The sequence below is a fragment of the Trachypithecus francoisi genome, unplaced genomic scaffold, assembly GCF_009764315.1.
Source record: "Trachypithecus francoisi isolate TF-2019V2 unplaced genomic scaffold, Tfra_2.0 Lachesis_group3, whole genome shotgun sequence".
In the NCBI taxonomy this organism is placed as follows: Eukaryota; Metazoa; Chordata; class Mammalia; order Primates; family Cercopithecidae; genus Trachypithecus; species Trachypithecus francoisi.
In genome coordinates, this window is record NW_022681468.1 from 162,494,826 (window position 1) to 162,512,972 (window position 18,147).

At 49.2% G+C, this 18,147-nt stretch overlaps 1 protein-coding gene across 3 annotated transcripts in view; it reads right to left on the minus strand.

The window, feature by feature from the left end:
* The window catches only part of ATP10A (ATPase phospholipid transporting 10A (putative)), a 181,956-nt gene that overhangs the window by 92,214 nt on the left and 71,595 nt on the right, over positions 1–18,147 (minus strand). For all 3 annotated transcript variants that reach the window (XM_033190794.1, XM_033190795.1, XM_033190796.1), the window contains exon 2: positions 5,403–5,607. In XM_033190794.1, the coding sequence (XP_033046685.1) occupies positions 5,403–5,607 (205 nt within the window). The remainder of the gene's footprint in view (positions 1–5,402; positions 5,608–18,147) is intronic.

Consider the following 18,147-nt stretch of genomic DNA (forward strand, 5'->3'; position numbering starts at 1 on the left):
TCTGACATTTCATATCCCTGTTTCTGCTTTCTCGTCTACAGTGAGTACCGAAGACTTCAACCGTCTGTCTAACTTTTCACCCAGATCATGTAAGCGCCATGAGAGGAAAGATGCTTCCCAGTTTTGATCAATGCCTCCCCCAGAATGGGGTTAGAAACATAATAAATGCTCAATACATATCTGCTGAATGAATTAAAACTTACAAAAATGAGTCTTTGAAAACACTGAGTTTTATATAAAATTATCAGTCTAGGGACCTCCGAGTTCTGCAGAAATGACAAATGTTACAGATGAACTAGAAACTGCCACCCACAGAACGTCTGAACGTATGCACCTTCGTGGCAGGGCTGCAGGGCTGTACGCATGTGCAGGTGACAGACAGCAGACACCCCACACAAAGCGGAGGCACCCGCTCTGAATCCACACTGATGGATGCGGTGGGGGAGGGGAGGCACCTTGGGAGAATCTCCTGACTTCACTTTTTCTGTTTCTCATCTATAAAATGGTGTGATAATCATTATCTCACAAGATTTATACTTAAAACTCTGTGAAACTGTGTTTAAAAATGTTTGCTCTACTACAGTTGTGGGAGATACAGCAGGCCTGGCACGCAGGAGGTTGAACAAATGTGAGTCGTTGCCTGAGAGTGTGATGCTCCACACAGGGGCCTCTCTCAATTCTTGGATAACATCCATTCAACTCCAACCTTTACGTCAAATCTTTACGTCTGAAGATCTCTGTTTCTTTTTCCAGAGGTGAGATAGCCGGGTGATTTAAGGTCCTGGAGCCATCAGCCCGGTGTCCAGGCCTTGTCTTCAGATTCTGGGGTCTGGGTGGGCCATGCCCACCGCCTTCCGGCTTTTGTTGTAGCCCCTCAACACTATGCACTTTTTCCAATGCTCTTCATTAAATACAACCCTATTCCACCTCTGGGGCACCTTCTGACCGACATCATTCCCTGTAGTGCCTGGCACCTGAGACCTCTCCATCCTGGCCCTTAGAGTCAGGTTCAAGCTCCTCTTTCTAGGAGCTTGACCTCTCAGATGGCCCCAAACCCCTAACAAAAGCCCCCTGGACTTATCTCACTGCTCCGTACTGGGCATCGCTGGTGAATAGGCCTGAGTCCTCCAGGTATGGGTCCTGTGGCTGGTCTTTAGGTGGCATGTGTGTGTGTGTGCATGTGTGTGTGTGCATGCGTGTGTGTGCGTGTGTGTATACCCATTCCGCACTGCCCACGCCCTCCAAGTTTCTCCAGGGCTTGGCCTGCTCCACACTTTCCCCACCTCTCAGTCTGGGGTACCCAGGCCATGTTCCTGCAGACAAGGGCCCTCTGGAGCCCAGGCTGCTGCTCCATGCACCCGCTCAACGGTGGGGCTCCACGGTGCTGCTGTCTAGCAAGCTGCCACCAGTCTTCATCCGCTGCAGCGAGGGCCTGGCTCCAGCAGTGTCCGGGGACCAACAGCCCCTGGCATCTAGCAAGTTCCTATGCTTGGCACCTCCCTGGCAATGGCCTCCCCGGCCCCCAAGGGAAGGCTTCCAGCAGGTTCCACCAGTGAAGCCCGTAAGTACCTTTCCTGCCATGCCCCAATTTGAGGCTGTGGCCACTGCCATGGGTCAGGGGTTGGGAGGGCGCTATAAGTAGGAGAACACGTCTGTCTCAGAGCCAGGGGCAGTGGCTGTCCCTTCATCAGCTATTCCCCATATACACAGATATTCGAGACAGAGACAGGGGCTCTGTCCCCCAGGCTGGAGTGCAGTGGCGTGATCACAGCTCACCGCAACCTCAAACTTCTGGTTCAAACCATCCTTCCCACTCAATCTCTTAAGTAGCTAGGACCACAGCTGCACACCGCAATATCTGACTATTTTGTTTCTGTTTTTTTTTTTTTTTTGAGATGGGGTTTCCCTGTGTTGCCCAGGCTGGTCCGGAATTCCTGGCCTCACACAATCCTCCTGTCTCAGCCTCCCAAAGTGCTTGGATTATGGGCGTGAGCCACTGTTCCTGACTCCTATATTCTTCAGAGTCCTCTTTACTTCTTATTTATTTATTTATTTATTTTTTAAAGATAACAGCTGTATTGAGATATAATTCACTTATCATTACTTCTTACAACTCAATCCACAACTAAGAATTCTTCACATTAGACTTTCCCTGTTTGAATCATGTGTGGTTTCTGTCTCCTGACTGGACCCTGCTGGATACACCAAGTTCCTGCATTAATGCCACTTCTAATTTAAGTGATTTGCAAAAGAGCTCCCACTTCCAACTGACCATTCATTAAACCGGTAAAATATTATATTGTATTTCACATAAGCCTGTATACAGATTATTACCAGTTCTTAACTTGTCCGAGACAAGCTAACTCGATATTATAAAAAAACTATTTGAAACACAGAGTACTTAAATGTTCTTGGCATTTGTGGTTTGTCAGTTGCTGGGGTTTAAAAGTCAGAGACTTGCTTCCTTTATTTTCAGTGGGGTGGTTCACAGATTTCAGAATGTAATGCATAAATGGGAATTTGGATACCAAAAAAAAAATGTCTTTGGACCTTTAGGGAAAGAGAAAAAACAACACCCAAAAACCAGAAAGTGGGGGAAAAAAGGTAATTGGGACCAGAATATGCATGCAGGTAAAGAATTTTGGTGCTAATAATACAATTTTTTAAAAACCTTCAGAATTGTTTAGGCTGTTAATTTGGCCATTTTGACCAGATCATGGCTCAAAGCTACTTCCTCAGCATTCCCGGGGCCCTGAGAAGGGTAACGTAGATGTGTCTATCTGCAGCCATCTTCGAGTTTTAAACACCCAACTTGTAAGCAGCTCATTTCTAAAAAGCACCACTGAGCTATGAAGTGCTGCAGTTATTGTTTGGGGAAAAAGTGGGCGGGGGAGGATTGTAGATATGACTGGGTTCAGAAGTTGAAGATCAGAAGATAGGAAATGGGCAAGTTCTTTTTTTTTTTTTTTTTTTTTGAGATGGAGTCTCACTCTGTCACCCAGGCTGGAGTGCAGTGGTGTGATCTCAGCTCCCTCCGCCTCCCAGGTTCAAGCAATTCTCCTGCCTCAGCCTCCCGAGTAGCTGAGACTACAGGCGTGCGCCACCACGTCCAGCTAATTTTTGTATTTTTACTAGAGATGGGGTTTCACCATGTTGGCTAGGATGGTCTTGAACTCCTGACCTCAAGTGATCCACCCACCTCAGTCTCCCAAAGTGCTGGGATTACAGGTGTGAGCCACCGCGCCCGGGAGAGGAAGTTATTCTTTTTTTTTTTTTTTTTTTTTTTTTTTTTTTGAGGTGGAGTCTGGCTCTGCCGCCCAGGCTGGAGTGCAGTGGCCAGCTCTCAGCTCACTGCAAGCTCCGCCTCCCGGGTTCACGCCATTCTCCTGTCTCAGCCTCCCGAGTAGCTGGGACTACAGGCGCCCGCCTCGTCGCCCGGCTAGTTTTTTGTATTTTTTAGTAGAGACGGGGTTTCACCGTATTAGCCAGGATGGTCTCGATCTCCTGACCTCGTGATCCGCCCGTCTCGGCCTCCCAAAGTGCTGGGATTACAGGCTTGAGCCACCGCGCCCGGCCCGGAAGTTATTCTTGAGAGTTGATCAAGGAGATCTATCTGTGGCGTTCCCCTACCCGCCACGCCAAGCAGGCATGCCCCACCCTCCAGTGCTTCAATTCTGCAGTATTTTCCACCTTGTGTGAAGTTTCACCAGTTAGACACTCATCTGCATTTGTTTAAGTGGCTCTCACCCTCTGTGCACACAGGCTGCCCCTTTCAGAGGTGACGCTTGAGCTGTCAGCCCTCTGCCTGCCCCTAACTCTAGCTTGGACCTCGGGAACTGAGGGGGGTGCTGTCCCTGGCTGATGTCAGCGTGAGTTCACATCCCTGCAGAGGAGACGGGGCAGGTCTAGGGGAGAAGCTGAGAGTGAGGCCAGCTCACGCCCATGACTTACTGAAGACAGCGGGTGTGGGGGCTGGGGGATGGGGGCGGGGAGCACGAGGGCCTGGGGCGAAGGGGTGGCAGTGGATGGGGCCCTCACTTATCACCAAACCCTGGAGCACAGTCGTGGAGAAGCCGGGCGCTGCTGGGCTGTGCCTCGAAGGTCCCTAACTCTTTCACCAGCTCTCCTGATCTCAATGACATCACTCCATTAACAACAAAAAAATACTATTTTAAATTTTTATGTCTGCATTGCCTTATTCCAAAAAGATTTGAGGCAGTTCACAAAAATACACTTGGCATAAAAGAAGGTAAAAAAAAGTAGCTGAGGAAATCATGGCGGAAATCAGCACGGTGGAACACTCAGGCAGATGCTCGTGCGGCAGTGACACCTGCCGCAGGCGGGCTGGGCGGGCGAGGCGCGGGGGTACCTGGTCTGCGGCAAGTGTGCCAGGCGTCTCCCCCGTGACGGTGGCCGGGGGCATCTAGAGCAGAGGCGGGGATACTAGAGCCCCCCACAATCCTGCCCAGCCGATTGCTCACCCACCACTTCCTACAGTGCCCTCGCTGAGGTCCACAGAGGGCAGAGCCCACTGCCCCAGGGAAGACTGATGGGCTGGTGCTGAGGCTGATGCGGAAGGGCACTGCCTGATAGAGGAGGAAAACTCCAGCGGCGTCCTCCCTGTGAACCAGAGGCCGGCTTCCCCACCCTGAGGAACCGACTCAGACCTGCTCTCTAGGCCAGAGCAGGCCTGGGAGGAGGGGGCTCGGGAGGAGAAGGCTCGGGCCAGGCCCATTTCCTTCTAGGGTCTTCCTGATCTCTGAGGGCTCCTGTCCTGTCAGTTCACCTGATTAGCGCCTCGCACCCCGGCACAGGCCTGGTGAGTACAGCCCTTTCTCCCCGGGGCAGGGACAGAGGTTGGGCAGCCCCATGGAGTCGGGGAGTGAGTGCAGCTGTCAGATCTGTTTCCCTCCAGCCTCTCACCCCTCACCCTGCTGCACGGTGGCCGGGGCACACCAGAGGCAGGATTCAGCTACAAAGACCTGGCGCTGAACCCAAACACCCTTGAGGGGAAAATGTTCCTGAGCATCCTGGTGGGAACAGGCCGTGACTCCTGCTGTGTTGCCATTTAGTGAACCGGTGAAACTGCTAAGTACATGTTGACCATCAGCTGGTCACAAATGGTCCTCGTAACTTTACAGGAACAAATAACATTCTGAGAAACTTAGACATGCACAAGGGAAATCAGAGTCAGAAAAACTGAGTCCTGCTTCCCACAGTCACAGGCAGGTCATGGGCTCAGGTAGGTCAGGGGTCCTCTCGGACCCTCAGACTCGTCTACTAGGAAAAACAACCTGGTCTGACAGAGAGGAAAAGGCAGGTGCTCTGAGCCCCGGAAGGCTGTCACGGGGACACTGTGTGGCTGTGATGCCTGCGAGGCCCTGGAAACGGGGGTCACTTACAAGCTCCGAGAAGCCGCGGACCACCTGCCGCTGCTTCAGGTTGGTCTCTCCGTCCAGGTTGGCGGTCTCGATGTGGCACAGCCCGTCGGGGTCACTGGAGGACAGCAGCAGGATGTCCGCAGGGAAGATTTCGTTGCAGCGAAGACGCACAAAGTCTCCCACGTGGATTTCTTTCCAGAATCGGTTCACGTACTTTTTTTCTTCCCTGGAAAACAGACTTTGATTAATGAAACTCACGAGACGTCGGTCATGGCTGGATCTGGGTGATGGCCACGTGGGGCTCATGTGGCAATTCTTTCTACTTTTGCATAGGCTGAAAATTTTCATAATAAACAGGTGTTTTAAAAAGAATATTTGGCCGGGTGTGGTGACTCACGCCTGTAATTCCAGCACTTTGAGAGACCGAGGTGGGCAGATCATGAGATCAGGAGTTTGAGACCAGCCTGACCAACATGGCAAAACTCCGTCTCTACTAAAAATACAAAAATTAGCCGGGCGTGGTGGTGCGTGCCTGTAATCCCAGCTACTCAGGAGGCTGAGGCAGGAGAATCACTTGAACCTGGGAGGCGGAGGTTGCGGTGAGCTGAAATCATGCCACAGAACTCCAGCCTGGGCGACAGAGTGATATTCCGTCTCGGAAAAAAAAAAGAAAGAAAGAATATTCATACCACTAAAGCCCACTCAAAGTAGAAGAAGAGTATCATGAAGGCCACATATTGTATGACTCCATTTCCATGAAAGATACAGAACAAGCAAATGCATAAAGACAGAAAGTGGATTTGTGGCTGCCAAGGGCTGGGGGACAAGGGAGTACGAGTCACAGCTTAAGCCTGGCAAGAGGCTTCTTTCCAGGAAGATATGAATATTCTGGAATTAGTGACAGGTGCACACCACTGAATGCACTTGAATTTTTCACTCTTAAATGATTAAAATGACCACTCCTAGTTCTACACTCAGAAGAGCCGAATGCAGTGACTTGAACAGGCATAGCAAGCCAATGTTCACGGCAGCGTCACTCAGAATTGCTAGGAGGCGGGATAATCCACGTATCCATGAACAGGTGAATGGCAAACAAAATGGAGTATTATCCAGTCATAAAGAGAAATGCTATAATACTGAAGACACTATGCCAAGTGAAATGAGCCAGTCACAAAAGGACAACTCTTGTCGGTTCCGCTTAATACCAGGTGCCCGGAGTGGGCAAATTCAGAGACAGAAAGTGGATTGGGGCCACCAGTGGATGAGAGAGGCACAACGGGGAGTTATCATTTTATGGACACAGAGTTGCTGTTTGGGGTGATGGAAAAGTTTTGGAAATACATCATAGTGATGACTGTACCACACTGTAAGTATCACTAATGTCACTGAATTGTACACTTAAAAATAGTTAAAACGGCATTTTATGTGCATTTTACAATTTAAAAAATGTAAAATGGTTAAATGTTAAATATTATATTTTGCGTGTTTCATCATAATAAAAAAAATAATTAAAACACGTGAAGTCATGGGAAACGGGACTTAAACTGCAGCAGGTAAGGGAGACACTTGGCAGTTGGAAGGCCCTCTCACCTCCCAGGGACACATTCCAAGCCACCTGCTTAGAACAATGCCCAATACAGTCAGCCTGCAGAACCCACGAGTCACTATCAACAGATATTTAGATTAAAACATAATTTTTAGATTTCTTCTTTAATTTTTTTTCCTGGAATAACAGGCTAACTAATGCCAAAAAGGTCATTTGTAAGAGTTCCTTGAAGGCAGTTTTTGGCCATCTTTAAATAAGTAGAGGGACACAAATTTATCTGAACAAGATATGTTACAACAGGAAATCTCATCAAGAAATCCTCTGGGTTGCTGGGTGCCATGGTTCGTACCTGTAATCCCAGCACTTTGGGAAGCCAAGGTAGGAGGATTGCTTGAGGCTGGGAGTTTTAGACCAGCCTAGACAACATAGTGAGACCCCATCTCTGCAAAAGAAAAAAATTAAAAAATTAGCTGGGCATTGTGTCATAAGCCTGTAGTCCCAGCTACTTGAGAGGCCCAGGCAGGAGGCTCACTTAAGCCCAGGAGATCAAGGCTGCAGTGAGCCATGATGGCACCACTGCACTCCAGCCTGGGCGACAGAGTGAGGCCCTATCTCAAAAACAAACAAACAAACAAACAAACAAACCTACCCTCTGGATGATACTGTAAAAGAGTAAAAAGCACTAAAACGCATTTCATGTTAACCATAACCATCTTACTAATCCTCCCACCCTACACCCCCTATAAAACTCTACTCTCGCCTGAATTCCAAAACAGCCAGGAGTTGGATCTGGAGGTGGACTGTGTTGGCCACATTTGTCAGCTGCCTGAGCATTGGATGAGAAGTTTGGGGAGTCTGCAGAGCTAGGAAGCCACACACCAATTTTCTCACTTCTATTTTATTCCCCTGTGTGGATTTGAGGGACCCCCTGGCAAAGTTCAAGAGGCTCCTAGGAAGCCATCGGCTGCCCTAGAGGCTGAAAGGAGAAGAACCCCCTTTCATTTTAAATCTCCATGTTCTTAAATCCTCTAATTCAAGATCCACCAAATCAGTTATCTACAAAGCAGAGCTCGGGGGCGCTACAGTGGGAACAAAGATACTAGATGATGCGGTTCTGTCCTCAAAAACAAACGCAAGGCAAACGATCGCCACCAGAGAGCGCCCTTTGGGGGCTGTGGAGTCAAGCCCCTGAAAGTGGTCCCGAAGTTGTTCTTCCTGGGCTCACGCAAGCATTCCTCAGAGCTGCTTCTCCCGTGCGGCAAGCTCGGTCACCTGCAGGCCATGTGGTCCCAGCATGGTCTGTCCAGGGAACCATGGGGTCCTCTGGCCATGCAGAGGCTCCTTCCTCAGGCCCCAGCCCGAGGTCTGAGAGGAGGCATGGCAGTGACCCCCAACCCCGGGCCGCCCAGCTTGCGACGGCCAATCTGACCCCTTTCGAGCACAGACAAGAAGCTTTGATGACGGAGACACTGACATGTCTAGCTATGTGCCTACTTCCTTTTCCAAAGGTCAAGCCTTGACTTCATGTCATTACAAGCGTTTTCGTCCTTCCTTCTCACAAGCACCTGCCGGGCTCCTACAGAGGACACGAAGCCATTTGAAAGGGCCTGTCCCTTTGGAAGGACGTTACCCGACGCTCAGTCACAGTTCGCTCACAGAGGAGGAAGGCAGCCTATGCCGGAGCCTCGGCTGGGCGGGCTTTGTGGCGATGAGGTCCCCAGGAGGCCGGGCAGTCCTGGGCCTCACCCTGGGCGGAGGAGGAGAGACACCGCAAGGCACTGTCTCTGTTCAGTTTATGTTAACTACATTCCATGTATAACCCTCATCCAAAATAAAGTCGGTTTCCATCTGCTTTGTAATCATAAAACAATAGCTTGCCTGCCCCATCCACAGAAACTTCAGGGGAGGCATCTGGGCTCTGAAGGAGATTGCCCCCAAGGACCCTCCACACATGGAGAGACCGGGGTGCCCTGTGGAGACCTCAGGTCACTGTCCTGGTTTGTGGTGGTAAGGGAGAGGGTTCCTCATGGGCTGCAGAAAGGATGCTGGCTCCTAAGAAAAGGCCCTGTCCAGGTGCAGTGGCTCATGCCTGTCATCCCAGCACTTTGGAAGGCCAAGGCAGGTGGATCACAAGGTCAGGAGTTCAAGACCAGACTGACCAACATGATGAAACCCCGTCTCACCAAAAATACAAAAATTAGCTGCGTATGGTGGTGCGTGCCTGTAATCTTAGCTATTCAGGAGGCTGAGGCAGGAGAATCGCTTGAATCTGGGAGGTGGAGGCTGCAGTGAGCCAAGATCATGCCAGTGTACTCCAGCCTGGGTGACAGAGCGAGACTCCATCTCAAAAAAAAAAAAAAAAAAAAAAAAAGGCCCTGCAATTCACAGAAATCCCTACCAGGGACAGACCCTGGAAGACTGAGATTCGGGAATCCCTTATGAAGGCACAGCGGGACAGGCCCCTCATTACTGCAGCAGACCAAAAAGGCAAGAGATGCCTCGGGGGCCCAAACCCTGCAACCACTCCAGCTGGAGCACCCGGCAAGGAGCCTGGGCCCGAGTCGACCCTGTCATGTCATCATTGGCTGCATTTCCCTGATTTTTAATCTTCTTATGATACAGATATATATATAGATATGTGTTTGTATATATAACTATATCATAGATATATATCTCATGATATAGGCAGATACAGGTACGTGTTTGTATTTACGTATGTGTAGCCCTCCTTTCCATGGGGGTATATCTTATTTTTTTTCCAGCCTTTCCTAATGTTCCCTGAACTGTGTCTCCCCAGAGACTATTTGGAGAGAGACGCTCTAAAGAGGATTCAAGTTAGAATGAGGCATAAGGCTAGGCCCAAATGCAAAGTGGCTGGTGTCCCTATAAGAGAAAGAGGCAGCAGAGGCGTGCACACACAGCTGTGAGGACAGGGAGAACACGGTGAGGGCAGCGGCCTCAGGAGGACCCATCCTGTCCACACCTCGGTGTCTGACTTCCAGGTTCCAGAACTGTGAGGTGATACATTCCTGCTGTTGAAGTCACCCCATCTGTGGTCCATCGCTACAGCAGCCCGAACTGACGAATACACTTAATAACGTCCATTCTCGTGACTCTCGCTGGAAGGAGCAGCTCACAGCCTGTAGTGACAGAAACTGAGGGGCAGGCAGAAGCAGTGGGTGGCAGGAAGGGCATCTCACCCTGCAATTTATCCCCATGTGCAGGTTCTACACACCCCCAAGACAGAAATCAACCCCACTGGCACAACACTGTAACACCAGCCACTCAACATGCCCTTCTTGGGGCTTTTATCAGCACAGACCTCTAGAGACAGGAAGAACAACCGGCTGGTGAAGTCTGCCTGTGCTACTCAAGAGGACATCGGGGAGTGGGTGTCCGGGTCTCTGGCCCCGGTGGCTGGAATGGGGGCACCACCCACCTTGCCCAGGGGCAGGGTCTGCTTGGAGAAGGGACAGAGTCCAACGGTGACCAACTTTGAGTTCAAGAAGCTGGTGGGGCTGTGCGGGGCGGGCTCTCAGGAGGTGTCTCCAGCTTTGAAGATAGGCACATGGAGACAGAAATATTTGGGGGTCTTAAGCACAGACGTGACAGCGGCCCCCACTGTGGATGCCGTCACTGAGAGCACCAGGGAGAAGTGTGGGGAGATGGAGAGCTGAGGGCTAAGGACAGGCCACACAGGCAAGGTCGTGCCCAGGCAGGGAAGCCGGTGGAGTTGCCGGGGCCAGAGAGGCACCATGCCAGCACACGGCATCGGGGTGGGCCAGGGCTGACCACATGGGGGAAACGGGGGCACAGGGTTCCTGGGTGCTGCCACCCCCGCCGGCAGCCACAGGTCTGCCTCCACACCTCGGCCTTCACCTCTCACGGCCGAGTGAACATGGCTGGAAGGACATCTCAAATGTGTGCCTGTCATCACCGCAGTTTTACTCCATTTTTGGAGACAGTAACTTCTAGTGGCACATCCATGTAGATAGACGGTCCTCTTGTTCATCACTCAAGCACATTTCATGCCCAGCTGTAGCGAGACCACATAGTCTCTTGAAAGACAGAACTGTTCTTCAGAAGTGGACCTCCCCTACAAAGGCCATGGATGACTAAGAGCTTGGGACAGGTCTTTAGGCCACACCAGCAAGAGCTCTAGAAGCTAAATTCCTCTCAGCACTGAGACATCATTATCATCTTAATAGTAATAATAACATTAAAAAATCGGCGAAGCTGTGCTAGGTATCCTATTATGACCCAGGCCTGCACAGGACATGTCACAGTCTCTACCTCAGTGAGCCCTCCCGTGATCCTGACAGTATGGTCCCACTTACAGACATGGAAACCAAACACGCAGAGACTGACCTCCCCAAAGTCACACACACCTAGAGTCTGGAAGCCTTAGAGAGATTTGGTTTTGAAAGCACATCTGATCCGGTAGCCTAAAGGCGGAATATCTCATGAAGACTGTAAAATGCTAAGCAAAAAATTCTTCCATTTCTCCCTTTTAAATTACGCAGTGCAGAGACTAATGTGGTCTGAGATAAAATATCACTATGTTTGAGAAAGGGTGGAGGCCAGGCACGGTGGCTCACATCTGTAATCCCAGCACTTTGGGAGGCTGAGGTGGGAGGATTATTTGAGTTCAAGAGTTCAAGGAGTTCAAGACCAACCTGTGCAACACGGTGAGAGATCCCATCTCTCCAAAATATACAAGAATGAGCTGGGTGTGTTGGCACACCTTGGTCCGAGCTACTCAGGAAGCTGAGGTGGGAGAATGGACTAGAGCCTGGGAAAGTTGAGGTGATAGTAAACCCTGATCGTGCCACTGTACTCCAGCCTGGATGACAGGGCAGGACTCCTTCTCAAAAACAAAAACAAAAGGTGGGAGGAAAGGCAGACAGTTCCAGATGTGTGCCAGTGTTTGACGCAGACATGGAGTAACACAGTTCAGTCCATTTGCCAAAACCACTGTCAATGTGCAAGCAACTGGAGGGGGCTTGTCCAAGATCAGGAGTCACCAAACTGTGGTTTTTTTTTGCTACACACTGGGAAGTGCTCCCTACACCGGTCTGCGTAGATGAGGGGTGAGTTCCTCCCTCACTGGAACCACCTGCAGTGGGGACCATCTGAGCTGTGGCCACAGAAGGACACCGCCCTCCCCCGGGCTCACCTTGGGGACTTCCTCTAGGCTAAACAAGCCTCTGAGAGAGTTCCCGCTAGGGCAGGAGAGGTGTTTATTCTCCTGGCTTCAGGCTGCTTTGGTGGCTCCCAACGTGGGCAGGGCACACTTGACAACTGAGGGGCCCCAGTTGGGCCACCTGACAGGTTTCTTCTGCACAAAGCCGCCATACCCTTCCTCACAAAATCCCTCCTGCAGGAAACGTGTAGGAGCAGCACTAAACAGCTGTTTTTGGAGTGATCAATAATTAACAAGGATGCTTCACATCTGGCCACGACTTTCATTTAGGGTCACAAAACCACGGTGCACACACAGTCTCAAGTGCGTTGATGACTCACCCCCAGCAAGACAGGGCGCCGGCCCAGAAGCCTGGACTCTGAGTGCCCGGGTTCCTGATCTGCAAAACGGGGGTCTACAGTATCGCTACAGTCTCCCCCAGCAGACACTGACCCATTTCCCGGTAGCCCTCTGCTCCTGTCCCACCCGCTTCATGCTCTTCCGGCTGTCACCGGACTGTCAACAGTCACTGCTCAATTAAGTGAGAGGCTGTGGCCACTATTTTGACTTCACATCTTGTGTTTTCTTTTTGAGCATGGTTTTCCCTCACCATTACTGTTGAAGTGAGTGTTTGATTTTGACTAACACAATCAGAAATAGTACAAACGAGCAGCGTGCTACATCTTATATTTGATTTGTGGTTTGGAATTAAAGCAAGAGCTGTTATTTTGATTTTTTTTTTTTTTAATTAGAAAGACGGTAAGATTGCTCACAGGATTTCCGTGAAATGGAGAACACAGACGGTACTGCTTGAGGTGCGGTGGTATATAAAATACGACTATGTGCTTACTATCATTCTGTATTATTTCACTGAAACAGAACAATTAATCCCTACAAAGAGAAAGCTTCAATTAAAACGGTGTTACATTTGACTAAACCTAGAAAAATCTGGATGCTTTGTGCCTTTTAGACAAAACAGGTAATGTGTTATTTTGTGGGGCTTTTTGTTTTTGAGACAGGGTCTTGATCTGCCATTCAGGCTGCAGTGCAGGGCTGTGACGATAGCTCACTGCAGCCTCCAACTCCTGGGCTGAAGGGATCCTCCCTCCTCAGCCTACCAAGTAGTTGGGACGACAGGTGTGTACCACCACACCCAGCTAATCTGTTTTTTATTTTTTGTAGAGACGGAGTTTCACCATGTTGCCTAGACTGGTCTTGAACTCTTGGGCTCAAATATCCACCCGACTCAGCCTCCCAAAGTGCTGGGATTACAAGAGTGAGCCCCCATGCCTGGCCAGAATACATTTTTTAAGAAAAAAGAAGACATGTTAATGAACCTAACATGCAGACCAACTAGATTGAGGCCTCCCGAGTGAGGTCAGCCTGGGGGACTCCTTTGCCCAACTAATAGGAGAAGTGCGTAATACTTTAAACAAACAGAGCAAATGTGAAACCAGGACACAGTGAGACGAGCCCTAAATGGGAGGATCACCACAAGAGATCCAAGAATCTTGTGGAATAATCATTAGTGCCAAGGCCCGATGCCTTGGGAATAAGAAATCCCTTCATGGAATTTATTTTTCAGATGGTGGACAAATAAAGAAGTGTGTGTGTGTGTGTGTGTGTGTGTGTGTGTGACAGAGAGAGAGAGAAAAAATAATTTTACATCACTTTAAAAGGACCAAACAAGACTCTAAAATTATTGCAGATTTAATATACACTCATTATACAACAGGCAGAGAAGTAGAAAGCCCAGAAAGCCAGCAACAATAGCTTTCAAGGGTTTCTCAGCCGTCAGCACTGTTGAGATTTGGGGCTGGATATCCTTGATGGTGGACGGCTCTGGGCTCTGCAGTTTGCTGAGTACCATCCCCAGCCTCCCCCTATAGATGCCAGTAGGGCCCTCTCCTGACAAGTCGTGACAACCTAAAACGGCTCCAAACATTGCCAAATGCCTCCTGGGGGGCAAAATCGCTCCCGGTTGAGAAATGCTGCTTTAAAACACCCAGGACGAACATTCTGGAAAATGGATTATTAAGTAAATGTTTACAGAACCAACATATTTTTAAAATCACGAAGGTGAGAACTCAGCACTGAAACAGGAATGGCAAAATCCGCAGCGGGAACGTGAGCCAAGGATGTTGCATAATGCCCAGAATGTGTCTTCCTTCCACCATAAACTGAAACATCTGCTCCTTCAGTGAGACGCGCTAATGGATTCTGAATCAAATATCGAAAGTGAGAGGCAGTGAGAAACGATAGTTGGAGTGCTTTTTCTGGAGTGAATCTCCTGATAGCAAAATTGTCAAAAATACGGTAGCGTAGACTAGATGCACAAAATGTATTTTCTGAACTACTTTCTATTCTGTACGTCTCCTCGAGGTGACCTGAGCGCTAAGCAACATCCCGGATGTGTGGAAGCACATGTGTGCATGGAGCAGACTACTCAAATGAGTCAAGCTGAATGCAAAATACTGGTCACTCTGCGGTAAGTCGGAAAGGGCTGAACATTGTCCCAGCAGAACTCACCCCCAGAAGACAGGGCCTCTGGCCTCTTTTTAGAAAGACGAAAGGATGCAGAGTTTCTCAGCCCAGAGAAAGTGGCACACCATGCTATGCTCACATCGCACAATTATTCACTACAAGGCAACACTGAACACCCACATTAAATCTGTTTTCCCCAGAAAACACTAGTTTGCGAAAGCAAAATGATGCCTAAAAACAAGATCACTTACAAACCTCTTAGTATGTTTTAACATGAAACTTGTCTTTTCCGACAAACCATTTCTACTGTGGTCTTTTCTGGATACAATGGTACATTCTCACAGTATGCTGGTAGACTTCAAGACATCTCGATAACACTGCCCACTAGTAACGGATGGAAAACACTCGGCACTTCTAGCGTTTTCAAGGTAATTTCTTGAAATTACCTTGATGCATTAATTTATTTATTGGTATGACAATCCCAGGAAATGGGCAGGAGTTGTGTGCTCCTTATGCCTATGCAGAAGTTTTGTGTTTTAAATATTTTTTCATAAGAGGCTATAGCAATTCACACTCCTCCATCAGTATCTAAGAGTCCCCAGGCCCTTTTTTCTGCAAAATCAGCTGCTTTCTTCTGTCTTTTTAAAACCCCCCTGCAAGTGTGTGTGTGTGTGTGTGTGTGTGTTTAATAAAGACAGGGTCTTGCTCTGTCGCCCAGGCTGGAGAGCAGTGGCACGATCTCGACTCACTGCAACCTCCGGCTTCCGGGTTCAGCAATTCTCCTGCCTCAGCCTCCCTAGTAGCTGGGATTACAGGCGTGCACCACCACACCTGGCTATGGCTGGACATCTACTATTCTTTTAATGTGCATCTCCCTGCCATCCAGACCACTTGGCAGGCTCCTCTGTGAATTAACTCTGCATGTTTCCCCTTCAATCTTTCTTTTTTGTTTTTTCTTATTTATTTATTTAGTTAGTTAGAGACAGGGTTTCACTCTGCTGACTGTGCTGGAGTGCAGTGGCACAATCTAGCTTACTGCAGTGGCACAACCATAGCTCACTGCGGCCTCGACCTCCCAGGCTTAAGCAATCTTCCTACCTTGGCCTCTGGAGTAGCTGGGAGCAGCTAGCACGCACCACCATGCCCAACAGTTTTTTGACTTGGTTGTAGAGATGGAGTCTTGCTATGTTGCCCAGGGTGGTCTCAAACTCCTGGGCTCCAGCAGTTCTCTCGCCTCAGTCTCCCAAAGCACTGTGATTACAGGTGTGAGCCACCATGCCTGGCCTCCTTCATTTGTTCTATTGTATTCTTTCCTCCCTTCTTGACAACGAAAGCTGTGAGAGCATTCATATTGAAAATATTTACCCCTTTTCTGTCTTTTTCCTTGCAAATATTTTTCTCTAAGAACCATGGTTTGTCGGTTTTAAAATTTCTAGTTGTGGCATAATTTTGTTTTATAATCCTTTCAGATTTTTATATAGTTAAATATAGCTGACTTCTCCAGGCCTGGCTAAGATAGTCGCCTATGTTCCTGTATTATACATGTTGTTTCCAAGTATTGCTTGTTTGGTTTTTGTGGGAGGAGTGCAGAGTATTAAAAAAAAAAAATTTAAATGGTCAAACCAACTGATGTTCATTTTCCTCTGTTACAACCTGATCATCCAATGCTGTTTCTTCCAGACAGCCAATTGTGTCCATGTTGCTGATGAGTGCTTTTCCCACTGAACCTACATACCTACCCTGTTATAGATAATATCATTTGATTTGGGCTTATTAGGTTCCAATAATCTACTTGTCCTCTCTCATGTCAGCCCCACATGTCATGATAGTACAATATGTTGCATCAGTGCCACCATCAGCCTCAGCGCTGAGAGGGGTCTTCATGCAAAGGTACCTGCTCAGGGTGAAGCCCAGAGACAGGGCCCTGCGGCAGTACACTGGGGAGGTCCTGCTCTGCTCTCTGCAAAGACAGTGGCCACCAGCCCTTCCCCTGTCCCAGCCAGTCTAAGGTCCCATAGCCACCAGGAGGGCTTAGGCGGTATACCCCAAAGCCTCAACAAATGCCCATGCAAGTCGTTTGTCATAGAAAAGGGGGCCGACCCCAGACCCACGTGGGTGACAGATGCTGCATGTATTTAAATGACCCTGTAAATGCTCCCTGGGGGTTAGATGGCGTACTGCAGCCTCTATGTGGATGTCCAACCCCAACCCCCAAAGCACTGGCCTGGGGAGGATGAGGCCCGTGTTTAGAATTCAGATCTCAGAGCACGAAGCGCACCCTGCACCAGGTGCCTCCAGTGTTAACTCACCTCCAGGAGACTTGTTTGGAGTTTGAATTTTGTGGCTTTGGGGTCTATCAGGGCAGGGCTCTGATCGCTGAGACCATCTTTACCTGTACAACTTCACCTGCAGCCCCAGTTCCAATATCCGGTACAAAAAGTTGCTCCTTTTAGATCTTTTTTTTTTTTTTTGAGATGGAGTTTCACTCTTATTGCCCAGGCTGGAGTGCAATGGCACGATCTTGGCTCACTGCAACCTCTACCTCCCAGGTTCAAGCGATTATCCTGCCTCAGCCTCCCAAGTAGCTGGGATTACAGGCATGCACCACTATGCCCAGCTAATTTTTGTATTTTCAGTAGAGACAGGGCTTCTCCATGTTGGTCAGGCTGGTCTCGAACACTCGACCTCAGGTGATCCACCCACCTCGGCCTCCCCAAGTGCTGGGATTACAGGCATGAGCCACTGCACTCAGCCTCAGTCTTATTTTTAAGACTGTCTTGGCTATTTGGAGGCATCATAAACTTTAAGGCCATTTTATTCAATTCCAAGAGAAGCCTCCAGAGAGAAATGCATGCTGCTTGGGAGAACGCGTACTGCAATCACACCTGCTCTCCCGTCCCACCCAGGACCCTGGGAGATGCTGCACTGCCTCATGCACGCTTACACCCTTTCGAAAGATATCGCCACTTTCTTCACAAAGGTCCTAAGCCTCTTGTTAAGTTTCTTCCTGAGTACTGTGCAGTTTTTGTTCCTATTTTTGTAGACCACCTTCCCCACTTCCCCTTCTAAGTGCTTATTGTACTCCCTGAGTGATTATAAGTAGTTCTCTGTAAGTGGCCACAGGTCTTCCCCAGCAGCTCCACTTCGCTGGGTGTGAGTTCTGTTTGTTCAAACCATCTTCCGCTCCCTGGCTGCCAGGACGCTGCGGATGAATGGTTACTATTTTGGTTAGCATACCACGCTTGGGTCAGCTTTCTAAAGTGATGGCAGATCCCTTTTCTAGAAAAGGTGAAGCGGCCTCCCAAGAGTTGTGAGCACATAGCTTTCCCCAAACTTACCTCAGGAGCAAGGGAAAATCAGCCTGGGGAACCAGGGCTTCCAGTTGCCTTTGCATACACAACTGACCTCCTTTCCACTGGAGGCCCACAGACCTCTGCAAGCCCAAGTTTTCTCCAAGATGCACTGCTCTGTGGTACTCACCCCAGGGTTCTTCAGCGCCGCACCAGTGCTGTCCAGGGACCCAGGGAACCCAAGTCCTGCCCCAGATGCCCAGG